Source organism: Taudactylus pleione, unplaced genomic scaffold (assembly GCF_031769625.1).
Source record: "Taudactylus pleione unplaced genomic scaffold, aTauple2 ptg000783l, whole genome shotgun sequence".
In the NCBI taxonomy this organism is placed as follows: Eukaryota; Metazoa; Chordata; class Amphibia; order Anura; family Myobatrachidae; genus Taudactylus; species Taudactylus pleione.
Genome location: NW_028285185.1, coordinates 493964 through 508937, shown reverse-complemented (window position 1 = coordinate 508937; position 14974 = coordinate 493964). Strand labels below are relative to the sequence as shown.

At 43.2% G+C, this 14974-nt stretch overlaps 2 protein-coding genes and 1 pseudogene across 4 annotated transcripts in view; 1 reads left to right on the top strand and 2 right to left on the bottom strand.

The window, feature by feature from the left end:
- On the bottom strand, positions 1–14925 carry LOC148475050 (DNA polymerase epsilon subunit 3-like; annotated as a pseudogene). Its single transcript, XR_015872783.1, has 5 exons — positions 14681–14925; positions 4132–4213; positions 2117–2201; positions 675–793; positions 1–169 (listed from the first exon to the last, which is right to left on the bottom strand). The product of XR_015872783.1 is annotated as a DNA polymerase epsilon subunit 3-like (transcript).
- LOC148475051 (uncharacterized) lies at positions 10554–13710 on the bottom strand. The gene is made up of 2 exons (XM_088457787.1): positions 13659–13710; positions 10554–12108 (listed from the first exon to the last, which is right to left on the bottom strand). Exon 2 carries the CDS (start codon positions 11828–11830, stop codon positions 11132–11134), a length of 699 nt encoding a protein of 232 aa, XP_088313913.1. The 5' UTR covers positions 11831–12108; positions 13659–13710; the 3' UTR covers positions 10554–11131.
- Positions 14426–14974, top strand: part of VARS2 (valyl-tRNA synthetase 2, mitochondrial) — a 29457-nt gene continuing 28908 nt past the window's right edge. The window contains exon 1 of one of the 2 annotated variants that reach the window (XM_088457783.1): positions 14426–14467. The gene's annotated coding sequence lies outside the window, so the exon portion shown is untranslated. Of the gene's footprint in view, positions 14468–14531; positions 14599–14974 lie in introns of those variants that run through there. The other variant, XM_088457782.1, reaches the window with a different exon arrangement.

The following is a 14974-nucleotide window of genomic DNA, read 5'->3' as shown; positions in this document are numbered from 1 at the left end:
TCAGTTCTCCACCTCCTCCTCTTCCACCGCTTCATCCTCATCCATCTTTTCCTCTTCTTCCTCTACCTCTTCTTCCTGACTCCTGTTCTGGTCGTCGCCATCTGTTTTCTTGTCCTTGTCTTTCTTCCTCATCTCATTGGCTTCTTTCCCTTCTGGTCCCGTCTGTAAGCTGAGGGACAGAAACAAAAGCAACCAGATGGAGAGGTTACCACTTGGGAAAGGCACCCCACACCAGCCTTACTAACATATGGCACTCTGTGACCATCTACCCAACATCAGCTACAATGAGCCACATGAGTAATGTTGGGAGGACCCACGCATTTTGCACTGAAAAACTGCAGGTGATATTTAAAGCTGTATTGAGGTAAGTTTGCCCAATGTTGCAGAACAGGAGTCATGAGCAACCAATTAGGTATCATGTTCAGCACCCTTATACCTCTGATGTTCTGAAAAGTTATCTTCAGATTTTCACATAGACCTTCTAAAAAGGGATGTAAAATCATTTATGTGGGAAAGTTAGAGTCTTCCAGACAAACTTTCCCTATACCACGCCCCACCTATTCTGCTTCCGGATTGGTGGTCTCACTGACCACAGTACATTGCGTAACAGTGAGGGATGGTAAAACTATGGCGACAGCTGTCAAACACTGTATCTTGGGTTCGGGAGCGCTCACTCTCCAGGGACTCTTTCAGTGACGTCAGGAACCATTGAAACTCCATCTCCTCCACGGCCGCCAACACATCAGTCACATTCAGCGTCTTCCTCTTCCCCTTCATTGCAAAGTTATTAGCGCTAAAGAAATAATAGTATGAAAAGCACAGAAATGATATGTTCCCATACTGTATAATGAGTGACAGACAGCAGCAAGTCAATGACTTAATACAGAGTCTAGGAGGGGTTTTATCATCAATACATCTAAATAAAACTATAACTTAACATTTAATAGCATATTATATTTCCAACTCTATTTGGTATATGTCAGGGAACAGGACAGGCTATATACTCTATAATCGCAACCAGGGCCAGCTCCAGGGGTCAGGGCACCCTGTGCCAGCTCTTAAGAGGGCGCCCTTACATCGTGCTCGAGGAAACCGCATCTATACCGAAAATGGGAGCGTGGCCTAATTACCATAGGTCATGCCCCCTATGTGATGTTATTTGGAGGCGTGCCCGCATGGCACGCCTCTAAATAACATCAGGCTGGGGGGAGCCTCACTAGCTGGGCTTCGCCCAGCCCTCTCTCATCACTGAATGGATGGCACGTGCATGCGCGCAGCATCCATTCAGGCTCTGGGGTCCAGCACTGCTGCGGTGGTGGGGATCCCCAACCTCCCAATTTACCACCCGCGTGCCACTTCGGCCCACTTGTGGAACAGCAGGACAGTACTGTCCCGCTGAAATTGGGATGTTGGGGAGGGGTGCGTCCTCTATGGGTGGCGTCCCTGTGCGACCGCACTGGTCGAACACACCTAGAGCCGGCACTGAACGCAACCGTACTCAAAGGGGATAATTAGCAAACAAAAAACCAATTGTGCACATAGAAGCACCAGAGCAGAGAGCGACACCCCAGGCTGGAGAGAGGAACTGCATGGGTTGTGCCAGGTGCAGGGTGCTAGAATGATCACTAAAATGGTAAGTGGGGGTGGGGATACGATTATTTTTTTTGTAGCCTGCTAGAATAAAACTACTCTCAATATTGAGCAGAGCAGAGTGTTGGTCTCATAACATAGTACAGTATGAAAAGAAAACAAAAAAAAAAGGATTTGATGCTATAAAGACAACATTGAAAATCAGAGACCACATCCCAAAATACAATGGCAATGATTCAATTCAAAGCAAATTGAATAGCACCGGGAAGGAGCTCCCAGAGCTATTCAATTCTGTGCGCTGTTAGATTGGGGAATGCCCATTCTCCGGCCCCTTGCGTCTTAAACAGGGAGTTTAGTCGCGAGACACGGGTATTCTCCAACTAAACTTCCCGGCGCGATGCTGTTATATATATATATATATATATATCATATATAAATAGAAATGGTGATGTAGTCACACGGAAAAAAAAAAATGTATACAAAAAAACCCCCAAAACATAACAACACTAATATGGTGGACACCTACCAGGTGGTAGCGTACAACACGAAGACACTGGCTGCCCGCGAGATTGCACTGCGCGCTTCCTTTGAAATGTTAACACCCTCTGGAAACCGGTGAAAGAGAAACCGTATGGATCAGATTGTTGTTTTTTTTAACCACTTTTTTCTTTATTGAAGCATCAAAAGACACATAAATAGATTCAACTATAGTATAAAATTACAAACAAAGCATTTTAGAGTCGAATACAACATCACGTTTGTTTACAGTACAAAAAAACCAAAAACATTATGGAGGAACTCCAGAACCGTACCAAACGACTCCAGTATTTAAAAAATATATTGGTGGGTCCTGAAGGAGAATACGAGTCTCGTACCACAAAGTGGTACGTAAATAGTGATAGTCTCTTTAGTGGAGGCAGGAGAACCTCAATATAACTCTCCCATGTTGCAAAAAAATCGTTTAATATGTGTATCTTTCTGGAGGGAAGTTTCCAAATAATCCATATGGAAAATAAAGAAAACCTTTTCTTTAAACATTTCAAGGGTTGGTGGAGAACTCTGTATCCATAAATGCAAAATGGTCTTACGAGCAGCAGAAGAAATTGCCAATAACAACTTTTTACCATCTCTAGGAACACAAGTATCAACAGGTATAAAGCCAAATAATTGTTTATTAAAGTGCATTTACCGGCTACTTACAATGTGTCATACATTGTGTAAGGCCCAGTGTCGCACTACAAGGGTTCCATATTCGCTTTAAACACCCCCAGATATGATGCTTAGCGTGTGGTACCTTTTACTATCTATACTTATATTTATCTAGATGAAACATAAAGCAGTTTTCTCTATGAAGTGTCATGATGATGATGGTGATTTAGAGGTGCACAGCATGACTGCGACTATCGGCCATATTCAATTAGACGCAAAAAGTGTCGTTTGGTGAAAAGTTTTCGCTGATTTGGATTTTTCACCTGTTTTCAAAGTATCTCCGTATTCAATTCCAGGTCGTTTTTACGTACGCGAAAAAAAAAAACTGGGGGTGAAAAAGTTAAAAGTGGGAGGACAAGCGTAAGGCGATAGCCAATGAAAAGATCCGAGTAAAACCGAACCCGCTCACCCCTAGTAAAAACTAGCAAACGTTTTAAGATTGCAGGTGCATGCAACAGGGGGCGTTTTTCACATTTTTTAAAACTTCACTTTAGAAACTTTAACATATGCCTGCACCCATTTTCATGTACCCCAAATTTGACAGGACTACTTATTTTCACAAAAAAATACGGCTTAATGCCATTCTTCACCACTTTTACAATGACGCTAATAACAAGGATGTTAAATAACTTCAGTACCCCAAATAGTTTTATTAGCGCTACTGGAACACCTCTACATTGATCCCCAATGTTAGTGCATTTTTGGGGGGCTTCAGGCTGATCTACCAGATTCTGACAGTATTTTCCGCCTGTTCTGCATTCCCCGCTTGCCGTTTTCGCTTGGTTAGTAATTGAATAGGGCGAAAAGTGGGGATGTACACGATAAGTTTTCGCGTCCAAAACACGTGATGTAGGCGAGAAAGTTGGGTAGGCTGAACTTTTTCGTGGAGGCGAAACTAATTGAATACGGCCCTATATGCTAATGCTGCAGCCACTGAGAAGCCCACTGGTTGTGCTTGTGCGCTAATCCGTTGGCGTGCGTAAAAAGATGCGCCATTGGACATTGCACCAGCCCTGTGGAAGTGACAATTAGGAGTCAGGAAATGGCTGCCGGTGCCAGTGCGACAAAAGACGGTTGCTGGCGGCGGCATGCTAGAATCTGGCTAGCCACCCCCGTTAGCTGCATGGAGCACCCCTGAAATTGTCTCTCTCTGCATATGAATTTGTTCTGCGACTCCCGATGGCAACCATTGGGACTTATGCACTGTGCTGCACGGACATGTGCGCAAACTAAAAGCATCGGACGCTTGCGTCTGTCATCGCCACTGCGTCCACCTCTAAATCAGACCGTAGTCCACACTACATAGTACTAAAATACAGATGAGAATTCTTACAGCTTCCTTAATGATGCGCGTAATGACGGCATTGGGTAGATTCAGATCCTCCGGTCTCTCGGCCGTCTCCATCAGCTACAGCTAAAATAATTAGAATGTGATCAATCAGTGTTGGATTTTCCAGACATCTTCAGAGTAAACATGGATCAGTTATTTACTACCATCAACCAACCCAGGACCAAGCCGGCCCTTCTGCTTATATAAGAAAAGCTGTATTAAGGGTCTATTAATATTCCCAGGTACTAACACACAGGAGAAAGAAAACCTAGTAACGCACATGGTAGGGTCACCAGATCAGCCATGTTCACCGGCTGCATATTTAGGGCTATATTTATGAGGCGATGATGATAATCCCGTCTCCAGTTCTTTTTTTCTTTTGCTGCAGAAAGGGGTCATCACTGCTTCCTCCTACTTGGCAACAGGGATACCACAGAGTAGCTATCTTGCAGCCCCTGAACATCCGCAGATTATCGCATCCCTATAGCCTGTGGAGTTTACACGATTTAGCAAGCTGCAGAAAAATAAGCGTCAGCTGTACCAGGCGATGGGGGACGTACAAAGCCAGAAAGGCTTCGCTTCATCCTCACCGGATCAAACTAGTGTGCGCATGGGCATTTTACAGCGACACCTCGCGTACAGCGGTAGGAAACACCCCCGCGGAGCCCTAGATTGCTAAATAGCGGCGCAGCTATCAAAATCTGCACAGCCGGAAAAAAAAAAAGCAGCATTACAGATTCCCAGTTAGCGCGGGGTCTACATATATATACCCCCAAGGTGGTTCTGATAATTGCTGGAGCCCAATACTAGACATATAGGGGAGTTTTATCCATGCACCAGACCAATAGTAGGGAAAATGTGTAAGCAGGGGATGGGATTCTATAGCTACAGTTAGCAAACAGCAGATTTCGGGGAACAACAGGGCTCTGCCAGTCAGGGCATGCTGGGACTTGTAGTTCCCCAGCAACAAAGCGCCACTCCATGTGCAGACACTGGGGGTGGAGGGATGTAAGTCATCATACCCGCCAGGTGTCTCTGCTCTTCAGTGCACCCACTGCTTAGAGAGTATGATTCACACACCCCGGGCAGTGGGTGGTCGATTGGTCACCAGTAAAATACTGGTGACCAATCGACCACCCACTGCCCGGGGTGTGTGAATACTTCAGCCAATCAGAGGAAAAACAAAGCGATTACCCAATCCCAGGGACGCCTGTTACTTTGATCTGCTGTGATTGACATCAGCACCAGCCTATCACAAGGGCTGCGTCTATGCTCCGTTATAGAGAGCGCTGAGTCTCCCGAGACTATAATTGTAGATTTATCGCCACAGTTGTGTCTAGATCCCCTTCAGCTAAGGTTGTGGATAGATCCCCTTCAGTAGATGTACCCTGACGCCATCAGTTGCCATCCACGTGGGAATGGCAACCTCTGCCTCCGTGCCCGAAGCATATAACATTCTGATAAACATTAAACAGGCTAGATGTGATCCTGTTTAACCTTTTCACTGTGGAGGACGAGTGCGGTTAGCCCTCCGGATATACATTATCACTCGTACTCCACAGCAACAGGCACAATAAAAAAGAAATAATTTGCTGACCTGACCTGCAGACAGCAGGAGCAAAGAAATGATGCCGTCACACACAAGTGAATCTCCTCTTTCAAATGATGTAGCTGTCTTTTAGCTTTTGTCTGGTGACCATGGTCCATATGTGATCACCAAGCCATATTACCCTGCGCCACAAAATACCTTTTCCATATTTGGGGGGGGGGGGGAAGCGTCCATAATTAAGCAGGTAAATGATGCAACCTATTAGCAGCTATTGTCTAATCATCAGCAGACAATAGGGGAGATGAATGGGGGGTTAGTGGTATCCGTGCACGTTCCGCTGATATTTCTTCTCCCCCATGTATTAATGTGGGGTTGGGTGGTAAATGACAGGAGCACTATGCGGCCCAGCACTGCTATCTATAAAATAGCGCGCCGCAGAGGTGGCTCCTACCCTCCTTGATGAGGGGGGCTTCCGCCGCTGAAAGCCACAGGCCGTCACTTACCGCCGGCTTCTGACTCCTCGCTGGGTCATATTGCCTGCTCAATCGATCAGTCAGGCGCCAGGACCAGCGCACTAGTAGCGGGAAGCTGTGCATGCCACCAGCATCCAAAGGGTGGCATCGTCTGCAGCTCCTATGAGCCGGTTAGGGCTGGCGGAAAGGCAGAGTAGCGGATTCCTCCTGGAAGCCGCTCTCTGCTAATAGTAGCCCGGACTGGCAGTCCCAGGGGTAGGAGACACCTCCCCTTGGGGCTGAATGGCAGGAGGCGCTTCCAATAGGAAGCCACTGCTAGTCACAGTGTAGAGACTGCAGTCACGGACTGCACTGAGGTGGTGGATTTTGCTGGGGGGGGCTGCAGGTTCGCAGCCCCTAGACAAAATCCGCCACTGGCGCGCCGATATGCTAGGCAATGTAAGAATGGTCAGTGGCACTAACCGTTCTGACAGCTCCAGCTGTCGTTGCCATATCACCACAGCAGGGACAGAATTGTCCCTGACTGCGGCGCTTGCAGGGCTACGGGCTACACGTGAGATCCCGCAATGCCCAGTGGAGCCGGCCAGAAATTGAGACACAGCGCATCAGCTCTCGGCTGATTCGCTGTGGCTTCTGGCTCCCCCACTCCAGCAGATGAGGCAGAGCAGGAAGTGTTATAGCAGCACGATCCATGCCCCTATAATACATCTCCCCCCATATCACCCAGCATTAAGAGATTTAGATGGGTAAGATGTCTACACTGGATTTTATAATAGATTTATTATGTCGTTAAAGATGATTATGTATACTAATTGAATGTCATTCAATAATTTATATGTATTTATAAATGTCTCATCACTCTTTGATTTAAGTCCCTATGTATAAGCTAACCTATTATGTGCTATGATAAATACTATCATTTATTTTATGCTCTCACAATTAGTGTACTTAAATTCTAATTAAAGCACAATACTTTCTGATGAAGTGGGCATTTGACCGATGAAACGCGTCAATTTGAAGTTGAATACATAGCTGTTTGTCAATACTGAGGAATTGCACGAAAAATATATTTCATGACCATGAATTCCTCTCCTTCTCTGAAAGGGCAGCAAGAAATAACCAGAACACAATATATAGCGCTCTCTCTCTCATATAAATATATATATATATATATATATAGCTCTATGGGCAAAATGTAATAGGGTGAGAGTTTAGAAAATGTGAGAGTTTAGTAGTAAACTCTTACATTGGTCGAGTTTTAACTTCAAAATGGGAGTTAAAAATAGAGTTGATATCTATATAGCGCTCTCTCTCATATTTTATATATATATATGCATATACATACATATACACACACACGTATACCCAGCATATATATATATATATATATATATATTCAGGGCTGAATTAAAGGGGGGGGGGGGGCGACAGGGGCAGTCGTCCCTGGGCCCTCACACATCAAGGGCCTATACACCCACCAGGAGTTAAAGTGGGCCGGAACGAGAGACGGAACCAGTTCCGCCTCCTCCGGTCCACCTAACCCCCAGCGCTGCAGTGAGGCTCCATTAGCAGGGCGCCCGCTGAGATTTTGTTAACAGTGGGAGCCCGGCTCCCTCCCCGCAGCGCCAGCCGGAGGCTCCCGCAGTGCACTAAGGGAGAGACGTCATGACGTCTCTCCATAGTTCCCAGGAACGCCCAGCCGGACAGATGCGGACGTGGGAGCAGGGTTTAAGGTAAGTATAGTGTTTTTTGTTTTTTTTTCAGTGTAAGCGGCTTCGCTACTGGCGGCACATCTGGGGGCATTGCTACTGGGGCCACTACTTCTGGAGGCATTACTATATCGTCCATATTTAATAGGGGCCCCCACAGACCTTAATCCAGCCCTGTATATAGTGGTGGGGCAGAATCCCAATTTCTCTAATTTGTGTGGATACTGAATACATAAAAATCATTGATACGGATGTTGAAATGTGATGAGTGCAAATATTAGAAAATGGCCTCAGCACAGGGGTGAGAAAACCCACAGCAGAACAGGGTTAGATACTGTGCTTCGTCAGCAAGTTAAAAATAAATTAATTAGATTTAGTAAAAGGTTATTCAATTATTGAAATTTAATATGGAAGTGAAGTCATTAGGTTATATGATGCTCCCGTTTTCAGATCCTATATAAGATTTTCTATTCACATCTATGCACATGCTTTTACTGTAGGTAATAATCATATCCTTGCAATCTATTGCGGCCCATACACGGTGCGATTTTTTGCACGATGTGGACGATTTTGATCGATCGTAACGATTAATCATGCACATCGTGTGGTGTTTTTGTCCGTTTACAATGCCGATGTGCGTCCCCACCGTCGTATAGCTGGATCGTAGATCTTACGAAAAAAAAAACCTTAAGATTGCGACCTATCGTGTAGGATGTGGTACATATGCATATTGGTACAATCGTGTACACCATTTGACCACATCGTATTGAGAATTTCAAGAGAAGAATCTCAACGGAAATCGTACACCACATCGTTGCATTTCTAAATCGCACCGTGTATGGCCGGCTTATGGCAGCTTGCTTGTGGATGGAACAGTTGTGTCTTTTCAATTCACAACACTATCATTCTATCCCTTTGTAACAATTTTAAAAATGATAAAACCAAGTCTCGATGATTTAAACATTTTTTTTTATGGAAAATGAATTAAACATTTCAACAGCAAATATAGTCTTAGTGCACTGCCATTAAGGCTTCTTTTTTTTCTTGCTTGGTTTAACATAAAAAAATATTTGTTTCCAATGTTTTTTTTATAATATATTTAGATTGTAACATAAATGTTATATAAATCAGATTTATAAATCTATTTGCATTTCAAGTAATTGCTTTAAGGAAACACATTAGGTGAATAATAGAGATCTGTAATTGTAAGCAGGATATTTAAAAACTCATTTGTAATTACTGTGCATCTCAGTCAATCGCTTTCTGCGATGAGACGCGTTAGCCAGTAAGCGCATTTTACATTTGGGACATAAGCACATTATCCACATATCAAAGAGGTGTCCAGGCACCGCTTCATATGTAGGATCACTGACAGTAATGAGAGTTTTGTCTTCATGACACTGGTGAGACAACTATTATCTCTCTACCTACAACCGCTAAGTTGCTCAAAGAAATGAGTTGCTGATTTTCACCCTATTCACTCAGATCCTTTGTAGTTCTATGAGAACTCTGAAGTCACACTGATACGTAATTATATGGTTGTTGCTATAAAGGGACTTTTAATTCACCCACACACTGAAATAGGACCAATTTGTGCTGACTATGTGCAAATCCCCCGTCATATGGTCTGCTCATAGTTGGGTTAATAATAAAATATATATATATATATATATATATATATATATATATATAAAAAGAATGCCCTTATATTGCACTAGAACATAAAATGCTGCACCTCAAGTTGAACACCAGTTAGTGGGAACGCAGTAATCAAATCATACGCAAAAAAGGACTTCGAGGGCACAAAAGAACCGATTCTTTCATTACAACAATTATATGCTGAACAAGAGTTCATTTTAGTAATGAGGATTCAAAGTAAAATCAACTTGTCGCCAATAAAGAGATTCTTTTACAGACAATCCAGTTCACAGTCTGTTTCCGCTGTTTAAAAATGTCAAATCCGATGCGGTTGACAGTAGATTCCATATGATCCGAAATAATTTATCTATAAAAGACCCGCTCACTAGAGAACACCCATCTGGGGGCATTGTTACAGGGGAACACCCCAAAAAAATGGCACAATGGCCAACTGTTAGATTTGTTGAATAGTTTTTATTAAAAAAATTACTCTGTCAATCAGACTTATGAAGTGTATACATAAAAGATGCTTACATAATCAATTTTTTGACAAGCAATATCCTGTTATTCCCTTTATAGGACTAGAATCCAGTGTACAAATATTCTCCCTCTGCGTGATGGATTCACTCCGCAAACCAACGCGTTTCGTCCGTTAGGACTTCATCAGGGATATACTTTAAAAGAAAGTGGTGTGAACTCTAAATAATCGGTATTATTAAAGGAATATACCCATGATGTCAAGTTTCTTATACAGACCAATTTAAAAACTATTGTTCAACAAATCTAACAGTTGGCCATTGTGCCATTTTTTTGGGGTGTTCTCTGGTGAACGGGTCTTTTTTAGATAAATTATTTCGGATCATATGGAATCTACTATCAACAGCATCGGATTTAAGACATTTTTAAACAGAGGAAATAGACTGTGAACTGGATTGTCTGTAAAGGAATCTCTTTATTGGTGACAAGTTGATTTGACTTTGAATCCTCATTACTAAAAAAAGAACTCTTGTTTAGCATATAATTGTTGTAATGAAAGAATCGATTCTTTTGCGCCCTCTAAGTCCTTTTTTTGTGTATGATTATATAATAAATATATATATATATATATATATATATATATATATATTTTCACTCTAGCTCCGGGGGCAGGCAGGGCGCCGGAGCTAGAGAGGGCACTTCCGAAAAGGGGGCGTGTCTATAAGACGCGTCCACTTTTCATCGCTCTTGGGGGCGTGCTCGGCACTTACGGACACACCGGGCAGCTCCTAAGCGCTGCTGACAGGGAGAATAGATGCCGGGCGTCTATTCTCCGGCGGTGACTGGGTCACCGCACATTTCCCCACCCGCGGGACACTGCGACCCGCGGATGAAGCCGGTACCCGCAGGCTGTGAGGGCAGGGTGCTTTTTGCCCTCCAGGAGGGCAGGGCGCAGCGCTCCGCTAAAACATATATATATATATATATATATTATATATAAAAATTTCATTTACAATCTGACATATCTTCATTTGTTAACATTTGCGATTTATGACAAGTATTTCTTTGATTAAAACTTATTTTTAAATATTCAACAAATTTGCTTCTTCAGAAGATGGGCTGGCGCTCAAGGCATGGATCGGCAGCACTTTCCCCCTCACCAGTCGTCCGAGTCATCAGTCGTGTCGGAAGATTCATGTTTGACTTGAAGAGCTTTCCTCGTATGCATTTTGTAATGCGTATCCAGGATAAACTTCCTGCTAAATTTTTTCCCACACATTTTACACTCATAGGGTTTTTCTCCAGTGTGGATTCTCAGGTGCCTGTTGAGATGCGTTTTTCGACCAAAGCTTCTCAAACACTCGGGGCACTTGTGTGGCTTGTCACCGCTGTGAATCTGTTGATGCCTCTTCAAACAAGAGGAGAAAGAAAAACTGGAGTCACACTGAGGGCAAATATAAGGTCTTACTCCTGTGTGAGTTCTTTGGTGGCTCGAAAGGTGCGACGGGGTCGTAAAACCTTTTGAACACTCCGAACACTTATAAGGTTTCTCCCCAGTGTGCATTCTTTGGTGTACAAGGAGCTCCTGTTTATCACGGAATTCTTTATCGCATTCAACACACTTGACACACTTTCGTTTCTTATGGGCATGGACATTTTTGTGTTTTGTGAAGATCTCACCAGGCGATGAGCAAGTGTAGCGGTTCTCTCCGTTTTCACCTTGTACCACCTTTGGAGTCTTCTCTCCGTCAACCCAAGAATAACTCTCCGGTGAATAATCTGGGTCATCATCGTTTTGACCAAACGTGTCACTGTAAATACTTCTTTCTTGCTTTATGTCACTATCTGATTCCATCACTTTGGTTTATTTGACAGATGAATAAAATAATCTGATAAAATGTTGAATAAGTCTATAAAACTCTATAAAATCTATTTGGAGTCCACACTTCCGAGCGTCAGGGTATTATAGGATTTCTAGTAAATAATACATAAAAGATACATTTCTGAAATTCTCTACGATGTGACAAAAATGTTATTTCCAGGAGACCTTCTTCGGGTCTGTCTTTGCATCCAAATTATTTTAAAGGTTCTAGAAAATGAGTTTTACTCTCTTTTTTTCCCCCGCTCTCATACCTAAAATTAAAAAATATATAAATATGACATTACATAATAAAAAAAATAACAAAAAATGACATAACATTCACATCATAGCACACAATGTTATAGGCTTAAAAATATTTTCTCAACAATTTATAGAGAACAGTATCAGGCGGTGGTGGTGAAATGATTCTTAAAAAAGTGAAAGTGCACTTAATAAAAAGAAGTCAGATTTCATGGTATTTCTTAATATGAAATTGAAGCATTTAAAGATATTTTCATCTTATGAGGCAGAACTAAAAAAAATAAATGTTTCTAGTGTTCTTGTCGAGTATAATTAAATTACTATGACCGACTTTACTACAAAAATGATTTATCTTTTATAGGGTCATATGTCTTAAATGAAAGAGTACTCCCCTTACACATAAATAAAGTCTTTATTTCTGTTCCCTGCACTGTTTAAACTTGGAGCAGATGTCAACCCTGCAGTTAACACGAATTTCTGTTCGAGCCTAAAGCTGGCCATACACTAGACCAACTTGCATCCAAGCAGCCAACTACTTGATTGGTTGGAATGAAAATCTGGTAACGTATGGGAATAGATGATCAGCAATTTGCTCCTAAATGACAGAAAACAGATGAAAATGGTTGTCAGACAAGTTTGTTAAATGTTTGATCTGTGGCCAGCTTAAGGAAAATATACAATACCATAGATATCTTATAGAATGTTAAAATATATTACATACTAGGAATATATATATATATATATATATATATATTTTTATTTACACATACACACACACACTGGTGGCCAAAATTGCAGACACATTTTGACATTTTAATGTTTTTCAACTCTGAATGCTTATAAAAATTGTTTCACTTCACGCAGTGCAATAATTCATATATCAAATGAAAGGAAATTTAATGCTGAATTCAACACAGAGGTTAAATATTTGCATTACAAGGGAAGTTATGCTACTTTCAGTCAGATAAAGAAGCACAGATGCGTGAGATTCAAGAAGCGTATTGTAGTAATAGCTACCACCAGCCAATCGGAATCGTCCTTCTGAGGACCAATCAGCTATCGTTTATGAGCAGGTGGAAGGTCATGTTCAAAGGTGGGAAAGGTCAGTTTGGCTGTTTCATTTTGCAGAATAAAGTTGGTTACTGAAGCGCAATTACATTTGGATGTTTGTGTGTATTGTTTAGTGCTATTGACGGTGTAAAAAATAAATACAACAATGTCATCCAGGCAAAGTGGTGACTGGTCACCCAGGAAGAGATCCAGGATTGTGGTGTTATGTGAAAATGGTCTTTCGTGTGCAGCAATTGCGAGAGAAGTTGGTGGGAATGTGACATCAGGAATACGAAAGTTTTGTTTAAACTATCAGGAAAAAAAAAATATATATATGTTGAATCAGGTTTAAAGAGCTATTGTTTACATCATTTGATAATATTAATTTAAAAAAAAAATTACAATTTTGGAAAAAATATTAGCCAGTTAAGTGGTTACGAAAATAAAATGCCAGGGAATTTTTACTAGAAAACCAGGACAAAAACTGGTGACCACGAAATCTGACACTCACACAGCATGCAATACACCTGCTGCAGCTCTGCGTTCTACCAGTTTGAAATACACCTGCAACTCCTGTACTCCACCACGCATTGCACCTGCAGGTCCTATACTCCACCACCATGCATTGCACCTGCAGGTCCTATACTCCACCACCATGCATTGCACCTGCTATACTCCACCACGCATTGCACCTGCAGGTCCTATACTCCACCACCATGCATTGCACCTGCTATACTCCACCACGCATTGCACCTGCAGGTCCTATACTCCACCACCATGCATTGCACCTGCTATACTCCAGCATGCATTGCACCTGCAGGTCCTATACTCCACCACCATGCATTGCACCTGCTATACTCCACCACGCATTGCACCTGCAGGTCCTATACTCCACCACCATGCATTGCACCTGCTATACTCCAGCATGCATTGCACCTGCAGTTCCTGTACTCCACCACCATGCATTGCACCTGCTATACTCCACCACGCATTGCACCTGCAGGTCCTATACTCCACCACCATGCATTGCACCTGCTATACTCCAGCATGCATTGCACCTGCAGTTCCTGTACTCCACCACCATGCATTGCACCTGCAGATCCTTTACTCTGACAGCATGCTATCCACCTGCTGCAGCTCCGCACTCGCCTAGCATGCAATGCATCTGCTGTTAAATGTGTGGCGCACCCCTGCTACACGTAACTACGTGTGTGTGGTAGAACAAGCAGTGTCCGCCTGTATACAGTAGACTGTCTCAGCAGGAAGTACACGCTGTGGGGTTAGAGTGCAGAATATGGGGTACATCACAGCCGCCTCTCGGTAAGCCAGTGTACCCGATGTTCTGACCTTTAACCTACGGCCGGTATAACACACAGGACTATATTCCCCCTCTATGCCCACATGGATGGGACTGATGACGTCAGGATCAATCTACGGGAGGGGATCTAGCTGTAAGCGTGTGAGGGCAGGGAGGTGTGTGTATGATGAGTGCATGCCTGCTGGTAACCATGTATGCCGGTCCTGCTCACCCACCTGAGCGGTAAGTACCCGCTGTCACTCACTCATCCCGCGACTCCACTAACTTCCTGGAGTGACTGAGCTGCCACCACGTGACGTGAGTGCCTGCAGCGGGGCATGACGGGAGCTCCCTCTCCCAGCTGTCCTGCTCTATTTATATCACACCCTCTCGCTGCCGGTGACAGCACTGTGACCACCACACTACATTACACACCACACCACACCACCATCAGTGCGGCACAGACATCCTATCCGCCTTCCAAGCCTCCACTCAGTCTCTGAGAGCACCCGCGCACTGCTTGCTGGGGG